The sequence below is a fragment of the Nannospalax galili genome, unplaced genomic scaffold (assembly GCF_000622305.1).
Source record: "Nannospalax galili isolate Female #2095 unplaced genomic scaffold, S.galili_v1.0 scaffold730, whole genome shotgun sequence".
Taxonomy (NCBI): domain Eukaryota; kingdom Metazoa; phylum Chordata; class Mammalia; order Rodentia; family Spalacidae; genus Nannospalax; species Nannospalax galili.
Window position 1 is genome coordinate 337,892 of NW_008328000.1, and position 16,862 is coordinate 354,753.

The 16,862-nt window shown below is 42.8% G+C and overlaps 1 protein-coding gene and 1 pseudogene across 2 annotated transcripts; both read left to right on the top strand.

Moving 5' to 3' along the window:
• The first annotated feature begins 1,207 nt into the window (after positions 1 to 1,207).
• On the top strand, positions 1,208 to 10,671 carry LOC103739631 (zinc finger protein 564). Of its 2 annotated transcripts, XM_029566743.1 has the most exons (5): positions 1,208 to 1,331; positions 7,281 to 7,407; positions 7,765 to 7,825; positions 8,343 to 9,001; positions 9,909 to 10,671. In XM_029566743.1, coding segments are annotated over exons 1-5 (852 nt in total). In that variant the 5' UTR covers positions 1,208 to 1,328; the 3' UTR covers positions 9,911 to 10,671. The 2 variants fall into 2 exon arrangements, with proteins under 2 accessions (XP_029422603.1, XP_008838301.1); XM_008840079.3 differs by having other exon boundaries at positions 8,343 to 10,671.
• Positions 10,672 to 10,809: 138 nt separating this feature from the next.
• LOC115071543 lies at positions 10,810 to 11,954 on the top strand (annotated as a pseudogene).
• The last annotated feature ends 4,908 nt before the right edge of the window (positions 11,955 to 16,862 follow it).

Genomic DNA, 16,862 nt, shown 5'->3' on the forward strand with positions numbered 1-16,862 from the left:
AAAGCAGGACTCCCACAGGTACATTCAGTAGGCAGGATATAGAAAGCTGGGGTGGGGGTGGGGGGTTTCTACTATAGAGCTCAGATGCTATCTGATGAGATACTTAGCTTTTTGATTGGTGAGACCTGGTAGTTTGCTAAGTTAATACATCTTATGAGTGACAAGAATGTTAATTCAGAAACCGAGTTAGGCAAGATGTGGCTGTTTATGGGGTTAAAGATGTCCCCAGATAATCTGTGACTAGGCTAAATTCTCCACAGTCACTGAAGTGTTAATCATTTGGTCAGCCTTGCAGGAAATTCAGCTCAGGATGCAGTTCTTTCTGGGAACTTTCTTTCACACTGGATTGTTAGGTAAACGCAGAAAAATCACCACTCAGAAGGACTCCAACAAAAGCGAGGGTTATTTGGGAAGCTGCCTGAGGTGGCTCTGAAACTCCAGGATTGAGGAAAGACCACCAGTTTTCAGGCTGCTGGTGGAGGTTTTTACAGGGGGTAGAGAATGCCCAAGGCAGGGGGGTTGTTAAGCAGTTTCAGTGAGCAGGGTCTGTATGTTGCGAAACTTATTAGGGGGAAGCAGCTTGTGCTAAGGCAGCTCTTGCAGCAATCAGGTCATGGGTGCAGGAGCCTCTTTATCTTCTAAACTTATCTGGGGAAACAGACTATGTTGAAACTGTCTCCTCAGGGCCAGCCGCTGCCGTTTTCGAGAGGCCCCCCAGGGCCTGTCTTACGAGGCTTGGGGGGATGTCACCCGCAGACCTGGACTCTAACACTGGATAAGCTGAGATCATCAAATCAACACTACTAGATGATAAAAAGACACAAACTATCAATTTACACAACATGGGTGAATCTTTAACAAAACGTATTTCCGTAAATGAAGAAGGGAGTCAGATTACAAAAACTGTGTAGGATCTGGTTCAATTTACATGACTACCCCCAACTTCCTGACTTCCCGACTTCCCAGAACAAGTCCGTTGCTGAGTATCAAGCATGTGTTATTAACCCATGAAGGTTCAGTGCATGTGTGTTCTAGCATGGCCGCATCACAGCACAGGGCGGCTCTACCTGAGAAGTGCAGAACCTGTGGCCTCTTTCAGCCAGGATTACGGCTCCGGCTCAAGGCTTGATGGGCGCGTCCTCTTGCCCGCCCATCAAGGGCGCCGCGGTGGAACTGTCCAATCAGTTCACGGTTGGAAGGTTAGGGGCCGACTTCCCGTTCATAGGTTTTCCTGCTAACAACTCACACGTCTCCGTCTGGCTGCTTCTCCTCGGTAGGAGGTCGGCGTGAATTCCGGCGACTCCGGGGGTCTACACTCCATTCCAGAAATGGTGAGTGTGGCCGTGGGGGCGGACCCCGCCTGCCCCTGTCTGTGTCGGGTCGCCGCGGTCCCGCGCGGTCCGGGCCCCGGGTGCCGAGTCTGGCTCTCGCCGGAACCCTCCGGTCGCCACCCGCAGCCCGTCGCGGGCCAAGTCCGCCCGGCGCCGGGAAGCTCTCGGGGCGCCTCCAGCTGCGCTTCCAGCTCCGCCCGCAGCGGCGCGCTCCCGGGGTCCGCACCGCCTCTCTCCAGAGGGATCGTCCTTCTCCCCTCCTGGTGTGAGGAGGCGGCGTCTCAGATCCGCGCCGTCGCTGCTCCCAGTGACGCCAGACCCGGGTTTAAGCCCTGATCTTCCCTTTACTTCTGCGTTGTAGATGGACCTTCCTGCCCCAGCTCCAGAGGGCCTCAACCATCGGTTCAAGTGGACAGGGTGCTTTTCCTCGCGCCCAGTGGTGTCAATCTCAATTGACACTACTTTTTATTTTTTATTTTTATTTTTTTGTCTTTTTGACACAGGGTTTCCCCATAGCCCCAGCTGGGCTGGACTCTCTGTGGATGGAGACCAGGCTGGCTTCGATCTCACGGAGATCCTCCTGCCTCTGCCTCCCGAGTGCTGGGATTAAAGGCGTGCGCCACCACGCCTGGCTCGATATACCTTTTAAGTCATGTTTTCTGTATATACATTCTTAAGTCTCTAAGTTACGTGAAAGAAGGGATTATTTTGAGCAATTATGAACTTGTAACAATGATTCTAGATACTCTAAATGAGCTGTTATACCACGGAAGAGATGTTTTTATTGTTATAGTGTAAAACAAAGTCATAAGTCCGTGCATTTACCAGTTATATTGGTGAGGTATTGGTTGGGCAGGCTGCAGCAAAGTAGACAAATTTTGTGTAGGTGTTAGATTTTTTCAGCTTCATTAGATTCAGGGTTAGCGGAGAACAAAAGTCTTAGTGATACATTCAAGAAGATTATTCCTCAAGAAAATGTTGTTAGCTACAAAAGTAAAAGGGTTAATGGAGCCCAAGATTAATTTGATTCCAAATTTCTTATATTATTGCTGCACAAAACGAATATATTCCCATCAAAAGTGTTGTAAGCTGTGAACTGTGAAGATTCATGAAAACATTCATTCCTGTCTTTTGCAGTGAAGAGTTTGTAACAACTAAAGTCTCCTGTTATGTGGAGTGGCAAATCAATACTCAGTTTTATGTCATCTTAGCAGTACCTAGAAATACATATGATCATTTATTTAGTAAATGGTTTGTGACCATGGAAATAATTAAATGATATCTGTTGTCTGAAAGATAATATGTGTCTATTTCATCAAAGTAGTAATTGATTCATGAGTGTTCCTTCATAATCTCACTTAATTCCACTTCATAATCTCATCTAATTCCAATTACTTTCCAGACACACCATCTTCTGTCTCTGCCTGCCAAGTACTAGGATTACAGGCATTTCACCAAATCTGGTGCTTATGTGATTTATTTCTGTGCTTTCTCTTGTGTCTTATTAAGTCTGTTTATTCTGTACCAAATATACTGTTTTTATTAATGTAGCTTTATAGTAAATCTTAAAGTTAGGTAGTATTGTTCCTGTGAATTTATTCTTCATTATTGTGTTGATAACTCTAGGGCCTACATGACTGACAACTGAGAATTTGTTAAGGTTTTTATCAAAACTTTATCTGTAATTGAAATTGTTGAAAACTAACATGTTAATATTGATGCTTTCAATCGATGACGTAGGTCTTCACATTTTGTTTCTCTCATTAGATATTTGTGATTTTTCTCATTGATTTTTGTCAGGTTTGAATGTGAGCATTTCTCTTTTTTAAAATGTTATCTATTTATTTTATTTTATTGTGTATGAGTGTATTGCCTGCATGTGTGTAAGTGCACCCATGTTGTACACTGTCCATGGAGGTCAGAAGAAGGCATCCAGTTCCCTGGAACTGGAGTTATGGATGGTTGTTAGCTGCCATGGGGGTGCAGGGAATTGAACCCGGGTCCTCTATAAGAGCAGTCAGTGCTCTTAACCACTGAGCCATCTCTCCAGCCCGCCCACATCTCTCTTTTTTATCTTGGTGCTATATAAGTGGTATTATGTTTTATGGTTTTATTCTTTTTTTTTTTAATGTGTATGAATGTATTGCCTGGATATATGTAAGTGTACCTGTGTTGTGCAGTGCTGGAGGAGGTCAGAAGAAGGTGTCACATCCCCTGGAAATGGAGTTACGAATGGTTGTTAGCCACCATATGGGTTCTGGGAATAGAAACCCAGGACCTCTACAAGAGCAGTCAGTGCTTTTCTGAGCCATTTCTCAAGCCCTAAGTGGTATTATGTTTTAAATGTCAAATCCAGTTGTCATTGTTGGTAAATTTGAAAACAATTGACTTATGTGTTAGCATTCCATGGGATAACCTGGTGTCATTTCTTAGTAGTTTCTTTGACTCTTTGGGGATTTATTACATGGAAAGTCATGCAATCTGTAAATAAAGACATTTTCATTTCTGTCTGTGAGTGCTTTTGTTTTCCCTTTTTCTTTCCTCTCTTGAGAAGGAATTTCACAGATCCAGGCTTGCCACAAATTCTTATGCAGCAAAGGATGACTTTGAACTTTTGATTTTTCTGCCTCTGTTTCCCCAGTGCTGGAATTATAGGCATGCTGGGATTTTTTGTGGTGCTGAGTATCTAACCCAGGGTTTCATGCATACTAGGCAAGCCCTCTACCAGCCCAGCTACTTCCCTAGTCCCAGAATCCAACCATGAGAAATCTGAGCCATGTCTTTTACTTTTTACTCTGTAACAAGATGTTGGTTTTACTTAATACATATAGGCCCATTTATATCTTTTATTTATCCTTTTTTTTCTTTTTTTTTTTTTTTTTTTTTTTTTTTTTTTTTTTTTTACTAAAAAAAAAAAAAAAAAAAAAACTTACCCAGGTATGGGGGAATCTCCATACCTGCCATCCTCCAACATGTGTGTGCCAGGATCGAACTCATGTTATCGGGTTTGACAGCAAGGGCCTTTGCCCACCGAGTCCTCCCATGCTTCTCTGCTTTCTTCTTTTTTTTTAATGTTTATTTATTATTTTTATTTTATGTGTATGAGAGTTATGCCTGCATGTAGGTAAGTGCACCCATGTCATGCAATGCCCATGAACAACAGAAGAGGATGTCTGATCCCCTGGAACTGGATTTACAGATGGTTGTTAGCCGCCATATGGGTGCTGGGATTATAACCTGGGTTAAGAGCAGTCAGTGTTCTTAACAGCCGAGCTATCTCTCCAGCCCGTTTTCTTTTTTAAAAAATTTTTTTATTATTTTAATTTTATGTGTATGTGTAATGCCTGTATGTAGGTAGGTGCACCCATGTCATGCAATACTCACAGAGCACAGAAGAGGGAATTGGAACCCTGGAACTAGAGTTACATGGATGGTTGTTAGCTACCATGTTGGTGCAAGGAATAGAACCTGGGCCCTCCTGCAAGAGCAGCCAGTTCTCTTAACTGCTGAGCCATCTCTCCAGCCCCTTACTCTGCTTTTTTATCTAGCTGTAGGTAAGATTTCATGTTTATGAAGAACCTTTTTTTGATATTGTTCATTTGCTATGCTGATTTCCTGATTATAGTTTGATTATCATCTCTAATTATTTTCCCATACTTGGTTTATAATTATCTTGCTCTTGGAGGTCAGAAGAGGTCATTGAATCCCTTGAAACTAGATTTACAGAATTGAACCTGGGTCCTGTGTAAGAGCAACCAGTGCTCTTAACCACTAGCCCATCTCTCCAGCCCCTCAGCCTGCTTTCTTTTTTTGGTCTTTTTGTGACAGGATCTCCCTGTAGTCCTAGCTGGCCTGGAACTCGCTATGTAGACCAGGCTGGCCTTGAACTCACAAAGATCCTCCTGCCTCTTCCTCATCAGTGTAGGCCTCCCTCAGCCTGCTTTCTTATGTAACACAGGACCACCTGCCCAGGGATAGCACCACCCAGAGTGGGCTGGGCCTTCCCATATCACTCAACAATCAAGATAGTGTTCCACAAACATGGTCACAGGCCAGTCCAGTGGAGGAAATTCCTCAGTTATGGTTCCCTCCATCTAGGTGTGTCAAGTTGACAACTGAAGCTATCTAGCACAAATAGCTATTTCCTTCCATCCCCAAAATATATCTGCAGGTGACTATCATGCTGGTGAGCAGGATGCCCTGACATGGGGACTACTCTGTCTGTGCTCTTGCTCTGACTTGCTGCCTGAGATCTGGCCAATGCTATGACTTGCTGGTGGCTGAGGGGTAGTGCTTCTTGCAGTCCTGCTGTTTTTATTTTGTCAAATTTGTGGGTTTATTTTTTTGTTTTGTTTGTTTTTTGTTTTTAATGTGTATGAGTGTTTTACCTGCAGGAACGTATGTATACCACGTATGTGCCTGGTGCCTGAGGAGATCAGAAGAGGGCATTGGATTCCCTGTAACTGGTGTTACAGATGGTTGTCAGCCACCAAGTGTGTTGGGAACTGAACCTGCTTGGGTTCTCTGTAAGAGCATCAGTGTTCTGAGCCTCCAAATTTGTGTTTTAAACTTTTTTTTTTTTTTTTTGGTTTTTTTGAGACAGGGTCTCCCTGTAGTCCTAGCTGTCCTGGAACTCGCTATGTAGACCAGGCTGGCCTTGAACTCACAGAGATCTATCTGCCTGCCTCTGCCTCCCAAGTGCTGGGATTAAAGGCATGCGCCACCACGCCCAGCTTAAACTTTTTCTTTAAACATTCATTTATTTTGTGTGTGTGTACTTGCTTGTGCATGGTGCATATGTGGAGGTCAGCAGACAGCTGGTGGTAGTTGATCCTCTACTTTTACCATGTGGGTGTTGGAGATTGAACTTAGGCCATCAGGCTTGGCAGCAAGCATCTTTACCTGCTGAGCTATCTCATTAACCCTAATTTGTGCTCTTAATAACTCATATTGCCCTATTAGAAACTATATAAGCTTTCCCCCCTTAGTTTTTTAAGGTTTTAATAATAAAATTTACAAAGGAAAAGATTTGATATAAGTAACGCTGATAGTGTTCTTAAAATCCCCATCAGAATTCATAAACATAGCTTGGATAGTCCTTAGTTTTCTGATGGTCCCTTCCTGGGTCCACCTTCAGTTTGCCTCTGTTCTGATCCTAGGGCTACTGTCCGTATCATTGCCATTTGTCATTTTTTCTGGTGCTCAATTTCTTTACTTTTGCCTTCTTTGAACATTCAATAAATGGACCCAAATGAGATTGAAATGAAGAGATTTATTAGTATTTATTCTTGCATAAATACATTTCAGACACATTAGTGTCTAAGGCTTTGGACAATCTGATTTACTCACCTATTCCAATAATAATAATAGTGTTTGGATTCCAGTTTGCTTTGACCTATGTTTTATTTTATTTGTGTTTGTGCATGCATGTGTGTCTTGTGCACATGTGTGGATATATATTGCAGAGCAGAGGTTGACTTAATGTGTCTTCCTCAGTTGCTCTCCAGCCTTATTTTTGACACAGTTTCACTCTGGACCAGGAGATCATCCCATATCTTTGTTCTCTTAGTATTGGGGTTACCAATGTGTGCCACTAACCTTGGCTTTTATGTGGGTGCTTGGAATCTGAACTCAGATTCTCATGCTTGAGAACACTTTAGCTGACTGAGCCCTCTCCCTGGCCCCCCTTGATTTTTTTTTTTTCCTTTTGAGTCTCAGCAATTATAAAGGTGTTTAGTTTTGTTTTTCTTGTGCCATTGCTTTTCTGAGTAGCTCAGTTCTATCGCAAAAGCTCTATGAAAGTTAATACAAATCAAGAGTAGAATTTTGACGACCCATTTGTGGAGTCAATGATTGGCAACCACAGATTTATGTGGCAATTTTGCATATTGAATACAGATTCCCAGTACTATCAAACTCATGCAGCCTCCATTGCATATATGTGTTTAGAACTCAGTGACTTTGGAGGAGGTGGCTGTGAACTTTACCATGGAGGAATGGGCTTTGCTGGACCCTTCCCAGAAGAAACTCTACAGAGATGTCATGAAGGAAGTCTTTAGGAACTTGGCTTCTGTGGGTAAGAATCATAACATTTACTCAGTTAATCAGCCAGCCAGAAAATTTGTCAGTTTAGTATGTTGAAAAGGAGTACTGTGTTAAGTAGACTAGGGAAGGGTACAATGTACAGTGTAGCTACAATTTATTTTGTTGTTGTTGTTCTTGTTGTATTTAAGACAAGGTCTCAGCTCTAGAAAATCTTGACTTGGAATTTACTATAGAGTTTAAGATGGCCTCAAAACTATGGAAAGCCTCTTGTCTCATTGCCTATATGCAGAAATTATAGGTGTGAGCTACTGTACCTGGCTTAGGAATTTTTTTCTGAGAATTCATGTTAATTCATACTGATTTTGTTGTTGCTGTTTCCATATTTTAGGAGACAAATGGGAAGATCAAAGTATTGGAGATGAGAATAAAAATTCTAGAAGAAATCTAAGGTAATTTTTACTTGAGAGGATGCAGTGTCCATTGAGGGAATCTAAGTATGTTATGTAATTTATATTAAAAACACAGAAACTGGGGGCTGGAGAGATGGCGCAGTGGTTATGAACATGGACTGTTCTTGCAGAAGACCGGGGTTCAAATCCCAGCACTCACATGGCAACTAACAACTGTCTGTAACTCCAGTTCCAGGTGATCCAACAGTCTCTTCTATCCTCCGCGGGCATTGCACAACACGGGTGCAATTACTTACATGCAGGCAATACACGCATACGCATAAAGTAAAAATAATAAATTTTTTTTTAAAAAAGTACAATACTAAATGTATTTATTTTAGATTTTTGTTTTACCAAAAGCACACTTACCATAATATAGATAACGAATTAATTGATTTGCAAAAAGTCCTCTGAGAAATGACATATATGATAACACTGTTTTGATAATTCCTAGTAGAGTAAATCCATGTGACTGCCATGTGAGTGAAAAAGTCTCATGTCGTTCATTCCTTCACAGGTACATCTTACCTTACTTTGGACACAAACCTCATGTCAATAAGGAATATGGCCAGAAGCCCTATGAACTTAGACAACACGGGAAATCCTTCACTTCTCTCAGAAGTGTTGAAAGAGAAATGGGACACATTGGAAAAGGAGCCCATAAATGTATGACAAGTGGAAAAGTCCTCATTCATTCTAGTGCCATTAAAAAACGTGAACAAGCTCAGATTAGAGAGAAGCCCTATCAACATAAACGATGTGGTACAGGTTTCCTTTCATCAGTTTCCACTGAGAGATGTGAACAGACTCCTAATAGCCAGAAGACATATGAATGTAAACAATGTGGAAAAGCCTTTAAATCATCTGCTTCCATTAAAAAACATGAGCAAATTCATACTACAAAGAAACTCTATGAATGTAAACCATGTCATAAGTTCTTTATCTATCTCGGAAGTTTTGAAAGACACATGATAATTAAGCACAATAAAAATGAACTTTTTAAATGTAAGGTATGTGAGAAAGTATTCCTTTATTCCAGTAGATTTATTATACATCAAAGAACTCATACTGGAGAGAAGCCCTATGAATGCAAGCAATGTGGTAAAGCTTTCTTCTCCATCACGAATGTTAATCATCACGTGAAGTCTGTGCACACTGAAAATGGTCCTTTGAAATGTAAGATCTGTGGGAAAGCCTTTCATTTTCTTAGTTTGTTTAGAAGACATGAAAGATTTCATACTGGAGAGAAGCCCTATGAATGTCAGCAGTGTGGTAAAACTTTCAGTGTTTCCAGTTCCTTTCATAGACATAGAAGAAGTCATAGTGGGGAGAAGCCTTATGAATGTAAACAATGTGATAAAAGCTTCACATGTCGTAGATCCCTTCAAGAACATGAAAGAACTCATATAGGGGAGAGGCCCCATAAATGTAAAGAATGTGGTAAAGCCTATAATAATGCCAGTACATTTAGAAGACACAAAAGAACTCATACTGGAGAAAAGCCCTATCCATGTAAACAGTGTGGAAAAGCTTTCCCTGTTTACTCTTCCCTTCAAAGACATAAAAGACTTCACACTGGAGAAAAACCCTATCAATGTAAACACTGTGGTAAAGTCTTTGCTAGCGATTACATTAAAAAACATGAAAGGGCTCACATTGAAAAGAATTGGTAGTAACGAAAAAGAAAAGTCATTGTTCAGTGAGTTATAAACATAAGAGAACTTAAACTTCAGAACAACCCTCTGGATACAAAAAAAAAAAAATTAGTACTTCATTCAGTTTTCCCAAAGATATTAAAGGAGTTCACTGTAGATGTTATGTATGTGTGCATACATATTCATTGCTGGTTTTCCAGTGTAGTACCTTGCAAATGCTAAGCAAGCATTTGAGTTTCATTTCTACTCCAGAACAGTTTGTTTGTGTGTAAAAAATATTGTCTATCATTGAATTTTTCTGGTTGCTTCACACTGGAAAGTAAACTTGAATTTATGATGTTTCATTTCTCAAGCATGAAATTACTTAATTGGTGAGAAACCCTTTGTTAAAAGTGATAAAGCATTCAGTTTTCCCACTTCTTTTCTAGAGCATACGATGCATGTAAGAATTCCAGTTCTCTTCCACAGTGTGAAAGAACTTATTCCACAGAAAAACTCTTACAGGGCTGGTGTGATGGCTCAGAGTGTGAAGGCGCTTGCTACCAGCCTGAAAACTTGAGTTCAATCTCTGAATATATTGGAAAGAAAGAATTGATTCTGCCAAGTTGGCCTCTGACCTCGTGGCACCTTGTGGCATATGCTCACAAATATACAAATAAATATATAGAAAGACTCTTAAAAAGGAATGTAGGGAAAGTATTCATTTTCCACATTTCAAAGACAGGGACACAGTCAATATTGTGCTGGAAGTCTTAGAGAAGTAAGACAAGAGAAACAGAAGAAATACAAATAGGAAAGGAAGGAAGAAGTCACAGTACCCTTACTTTTAGGTGATGCTATACAGAAGGGACTGGAAGGACTCATAAAACTCTTAGAATTGGCAGACATGTTCAGTAATGGGCCAGGATATAATATTGCCATGCAAAAATCATTAGATTTCTGACAAACCAATAATACACTGAGAAAGAAAGAGAAACAATCCCACTTGACAATCTAAGGATCAATTGTAATCACTATGAAAATTCAAATGACATTTTTTTCACAGAAATAGAAAAACAATCTTAATATTCATCTGGAAGCACAAAAGACTCCAGATAGCCAAAGAAATCCTGGACAACAACAAAAGACTAGAGGAAACACCATAGCTGTTTTCAAGTTACACTCCTGAGCCACAGTAATGAAAACAGGATAGTACTGTCATAAAAACACACAGACAATTTGAATAAACCCACGAAGCTACAGCTGCCCGATTCTTGGCAACGATGCCAAAAAAAATTACACTGGAGAAAAGAAAGCCTCTATACCAAATGGTACTGAGACTCTCCATGTTGGTTCAGAAGGGAGACACCCTAGTGCTCACCAAGTAAGGCCTAGCCTTCTACTCTCCTAAGAAACTATGTGGCTATAACAGCTTCAGGGCCTTTTTCTGGTATTTTTGTAACCAGCATGTTGACTGTCAAGCTCCTCCACTGAGTTCACCGCATACAAGGAAGAAACCGACACTTGCCAAGTTGGATCTGCTTCAGTGTCTCCAGTACCAGTTTTATCAGACAGCTTGGCTTTTCCTAGAGTTCTGAGGGGAACAATTGGCTTGATTCTTCTCTGGGACATCTCAGCAGCTTGGGTCTGATTTTAGATTTCTGCGACCTGGCTTCTCCCAGAAGTGACAAAGCAAGATCAAGGAAGGATTTATGTGGTCATTGACCTGAATGAAACCCTCATGCGCAGCTCCTTTAAGCCATTCATTCACCAGTGCTGAGTGGTCAAGAAGACTTACGGTGATGAGTTCCTGAGATGAATGAGGGAGCTCTTTGAGTATGTTCTCTTCACTGTTAGCCTGGCCAAATATATGCCGACAGTACAGTGAACCTGCTGGACCAGTATGGGGGTGTTCTAGGCTCTTTTGTTCTGGGAGTCCCATCTGTTCCACCAGGGCTGCTATGTCAAGGACCTCAACTGCCTAGGAAGGTACTTGAGGAAAACCCTCATCCTGGACAACTCACCTGCATCTCAGCATCTTCAATCCAGAGAACCCAAAGCCTGTGCGGTTCTGGTTTAATGATATGGCAGATACTGAGTTGCTGGACCTGACCCCAATCTTGGAGGAACTGAGCAGAGCAGACGATGTCTACCTAACCTTGTGCAGCAGCTGGGCCCCCTAGCTTTCCTGCTACACCATGCCTTCCTGATCAGCCTGACTGACCCAGCAGAGCTGAAGCTGGTGCAACTTACCAAAAGGAGCCTGGAATTAGTGAGACAGTGACTGAAAAGAGCTTTAGGGCAGGTTAGATTCGGAGTGGGCAAATTAGACTAGCAATATTCAGAGATTCTTGCACCCTGCTGTTGGGTTCCAAGGTGTGAATGGGATTGTGAGTATGTGTGTGTGTGTCTGTCTATGATGAACTATGACCCAGGGTGCCCAGTTTTTTGGTGGGGGAAGGGGTGAGAAGCTAAAAAATAAAGACATCCAAGTTATCGCCTTTCCTGTTTCTTCTTATCCTGTGTCACTGTGCTTTACAAATATGATGACTAAGCCGGGCATGGTGGTGCATGTCTTTAGTCCCAGCACTAGGCAGAGGCAGGCAGATCTCTGATTTCCAGGCCAGCTGGGGCTACAGGGAGACCCTATCTAAAAAAAGACAAAAAAGAAAAAAACAAAACAAAAAACACCCAGATATGATGACTATTCTATTACAGGCTCCATTGCCAAACCATAGCTGGTCCTCAGAGGATTTATGCCAAGGAGAAAAGAAGAGCCAGAGGCTGCTGTTGGATGCCCTAGGCACATGCCTTCTGAAAGACAAAAAGATGCTATTTCCAGGAAAATGCGTACATGTTTTCAGAGCCAGTACTCTCAAGGCAACCAGGTCCTGTGGCCCGGGGCCTGTACTTGGCTCTTGGCAGTGTGCTTGCATTGGGCGCTTTCTGTGTCGTCTTCAGGCTCTTGTACTAGGCCAGCCTTCCTCACTATCTAGCCAAGTCTCTTGTGGAGAGGAGGTCTTCTTCCATCTCTGGAAGAGGACAGTAACTGACTTCTGTTCTGTTGACTTTGTTTTAAAATCCTCTTTCTACATGAAGTGGTGGGTGTTAGATTTAGAAGAGCAGAGAAAGAATAAAGTTTAGATAAATGACCAGAGCCAGACCGTTTAGCACACCAAACTACATTTATTCAGCGAGGTGGTAACCTTCCTGTGGGAATGAAAAGCTATACAAGGGAGTCAGGATTGTTGTAGATTATATAGTGCTGGGAAATAGAGCACACACAGCTGTGACGTCTGAGCTAAGTTGTCCTTGGGAAACACATGGCCCCCTCTTTCCTGTAGCCGTTTGCTTGAACAAAACAAGCTGTTTCAGCTTTGCTGTGGCTAGCCAGTAACAGTGGAGCAAGGACAGCAGAAACACATCCTGGCAGGAGAGGGTTGTCTGGCTTTTCTGCTGCTGGGGTATTCTTATAAGTGGGCCTGGTTTGTTTTTGGCTAGGCTGCAGTCCTGGGCCTGAGATGAATGTGAGAGGTGCTGGGTGTACAGGGAAGACATAAATCTCCAAAGCAGAATGTGTGTCCCCTTGCTTAAAGATCAGCAGAGCTGCTTTCCAAGTCTTCTCAAGGACATTAGCTCAAAGTGGGAAGGGCTGCTAAGCTGTTCCATCCCCTCCCATCACCTGGGTTAGGCTCCTACCTGTCTGGTCTTCCTTTGGGGCCTACTAGTCCAGTCTGTTTCAGTCTTCATCCTTACTGGCTATTGTTCTTCCTCTCCAGGGCCTCAGGAGAACTTTTTCAGGACAGAGGGGGAGTAGGTATTACTGTCACTTGGAGGAGGCATATGCCTCCTGCCTCTGGTAACAGGAGTGAGTGAGGCCCTCAGTCCTGCACTATGGAGAAGTCTTTTTTTGAGACAGGTCTCCCTGTAGCCCCAGCTGGCCTGGAACTCACTATGTAGACCAGGCTGGCCTCGAACTCAGAGATCCACCTGCCTCTGCCTCCCAAGTGCTGGGATTAAAGGCGTGCACCACCACACCCAGCTGGAGATGTCTTTTAAAGGTTCTCAGTAGTGAATGTTTTAAAAATTACTCATGAAATGGAAATTTCCCCAGGATGGAAGACAAAGGGGAAGTGCTAATGTCATTGTGAACACAAGGGGTCCCCTAAAGCCTCATGCTTGGCCTCATTTTGGGGAGGGAGTTCCTATCCTCAACTCTACATTCCCTGAATGCAGGTGTCAGAACATTTGTGAATTGTTGCGGTGGTCACTGCCCACTCAGGACTCATACAATTATACTTTTTAGTTGCCATATACTAGATCAAGTCTCAGGAACTAACCAAGTTCAGGGAAGTCTGGTGGTAGAGCTGTGTTCTGACTGGTAGCTGGCTGGCTGGTATCACTCTAGCATTGTCCAGTCTTCTTCTCTCCTTATTCCAGGGCTATGAAGTCTTTTCTTTCTTTTTGGTGACACAGAGTGGATCAGAGCCTCCAAGCTCTTGCCATTTCCCCCAGCTCCAATCTCTGGTGCCTGTGGGGTCCTGCTGAACCCTGGGTTCAGGTGAAGAGGGTTCCAGGTGCTAGCCAGGACACCAGCTCCCGAAGATACATGGGAGTTCGACTGTGGCTTCAGAGCTAGGTCTCATTGCCACCCTAACATTTCAGGGGCCCACTTTCCTGAGGCCTACTTTGAGGGCTAGCCCTTGGGTAAGTCTACCATTTGGCCCAGCCAAGCTTCTAAGTAATAAGGGGCTCACAGGTGATTGAGTTTCAAGGACTCTTTCTGTCCTCTTTTGGATCTCATTTTTTTCTATATGGAAGAAGAGCAACATTCGCCTTTCCTGTTAAACGTGCATGTGATTGAAGTGTAATCCATGGTCAAAGCTAAGGAGGTGTGAGTCTCACCGCTGCTTCTGCAGGAAGCCTGGCATTCAAGGCCTCTTTGCCATCAGAACCCTTCCTGTCACCTGCAGCCTTGTTCAGCAATGTCATCCCCACTCCCTTCTTTCCAAACTTAATCAGGATGTGCTCTTGTGAACTAAAGCCAACCAAAAGTAATTATTTACAGTGTACTTTCTAATTTCAGTGCTGTTAAGGGCAAGTGATGTTTGCAAAATGTTTATCTGGCAGGCTCTCTTCCAGAAGAGGGTAAGATTGGAAAGGAGCCAGTTCATCCTGCAGTCTATTGTAGGACCTGCCATTTCAGACTGGTCTTTGAGAGTCTGCAGGCCACCAGGTCTGGTGTCATCACCAACTTAAACCATGCCAAGAATCTGCCCACAAGCCAGGTACAGTTCTTTAAGGTATTTCTTCAGGGATACAGTGTCTTTCTCTGATTGGGCTTCTAAATCAACACCTTGATGTTCATCTCCCTCCGATAGAGGGAGCTTTGAACACAGGACTAGTTGGGTAAAGGGCCAGGTAAAGCATTATGCTCTGTGCTTTGTCGAGGGGACACAGTAAGTCTATGGCTCCCTAGTTAGGTTGAGTGAATTTGCCTTCATTTAGAACTTTGTTTTACTACCTCCTGCTTCCCAAAGATGTTTGTGTAAAAATGTATAGCCCCTTGGTCAGCAGTGGCTCAGAGAAGCTTCTATGCACCAGATACATCAAGTCTCAAGGCATTCATTCCCTGGGAAATGGAAACCCTGCAATTCCACCCCGTTTCGCCATTTTCCCTTTCAAGATGCCATTTGGAGGGGAAGGATCTGCTTCCCAGTATGACTGGGCTATAGGATTCCGACTACCTTGCTTCATGATTTGATAACTTTGTTGTATTAAAAAAGTTGAAGTGTATGCTGGGCGTGGTGGCGCACGCCTTTAATCCTAGCACTTGGGAGGCAGAGGCAGGCGGATCTCTGTGAGTTCAAGGCCAGCCTGGCCTATATAGTGAATTCCAGGACAGCTGGGGCTACAGGGAGACCCTGTCTCAAAAAAGACCCAAAAAATAAAACAAACAAAAACCCCCAACAACTTGAAGTGTGCCAGGTTTGGTGGCACATGACTTTCTTTAATCCCAGCATGCAGGAGGCAGAGGCAGGCAGATCACTGAGAGTTCAAGACCAACCTGGTCCACACAAGGAGTTCCAGGCCAGCTGGGGCTACAGGGAGATCTTGTCTCAAAAATATAAAACAACAAAACTTGAAATGTAGGACTACTTTACATGACTGCTTATACTTTTAGAATACTTGTACTACTTACAATTAGTTAATAAAGGCTGGTTTTAAAACCTAAACAACAGGGCCTGGAGAGATAGCAAAGCAGTTAACACTGACTGTTCTTGCAGAAGACCCAGGTTCGAATCCACATGGCAGCTAACAACTGTCTGTAACTCCAGTTCCAGGGGATCTGACAGTCTCCTGTACTCTGTGGGCATTGCATGACACAGGTGCACTTACCTACATGTAAGCAATATACACATACACATATAATAAAAAAAATATTTAAAACCTAAACAAATGGTACTGACAAGATTGGATATCCATATGTAGAAGAATGAAACTAAAGCCCTAAAGCAACTCCAAATGGATCAAAGACTTTAGTGTAAGTCCTGGAACTAGAAGAGTATAAATCAGGAGAAAATGCTTGGAGATGTAGGCACTGGCAAGGCATTTCTCAGTAGTGCCATGTGCTCAGGAAATAAGGCTAACAACTGACAAATAGGCCCTCATGAAATTAAAAAGCTTCTGTACAGTAAACAACAGCAGGTCAACAGAAGAAGTAGCCTACAGAATGCTGAGAATTAATGTTTAGACTATACAAGCTCAGAAAAGGAGGATGTGATTAGATGATCAGGGCTGTAAGCTTTGTAAATGGATCTGTCCATTTATCAGTTCACTCTTTGAATACTGGGAGGTGATGGAAACTTGGCTACATGCTCAAGTGTAATACTTTGACTCTGGTTCCACACTACTTTCTCTGCTTCTTGGCTACCTTGAGATGAGTAGCTTTCCACCATCACATCTTTCTCCTATATGGACAGCCTTACCATAGTCCCAGAAACATCAAACCAAGTGACCATGATTATGTCTGTGCTGCCATACCCAGCTTCATGCACTATTTATAACACAAATCTCAATTCAGTGAATTAAAATTTTTTTTTCATATTTATTACTTTTATGTGTATGTGCATATTGCCTGTGTGTAGGTAAGTGCACCTGTGTCATGCAATGCCTGCAGAGGACAGAAGAGGCTGTCGGATCCTCTGGAACTGGAGTTACAGTTGTTAGCTGCCATGTGGGTGCTGGGATTTGAACCTGGGTCTTCTGAATGAACAACCAGTGTTCTTAACTGCTGAGCCATCTCTCCAGCCCCAATTCAGTGAGTTTTTATTACACATCTGCACCAACTGTGGGACTGGCGAGGTGCAGCTGTCTGTGGGCTGCTGAGATATGGAGGGGCC

What these genes read in the sequence shown, in the direction of transcription:
- LOC103739631 (XM_008840079.3), top strand. An exon ending in TAGGAACTTGGCTTCTGTGG is followed by an intron (nt 7,408 to 7,764) that starts GTAAGAATCATA and finishes TCCATATTTTAG; the next exon opens with GAGACAAATGGGAAGATCAA. An exon ending in AATTCTAGAAGAAATCTAAG is followed by an intron (nt 7,826 to 8,342) that starts GTAATTTTTACT and finishes ATTCCTTCACAG; the next exon opens with GTACATCTTACCTTACTTTG.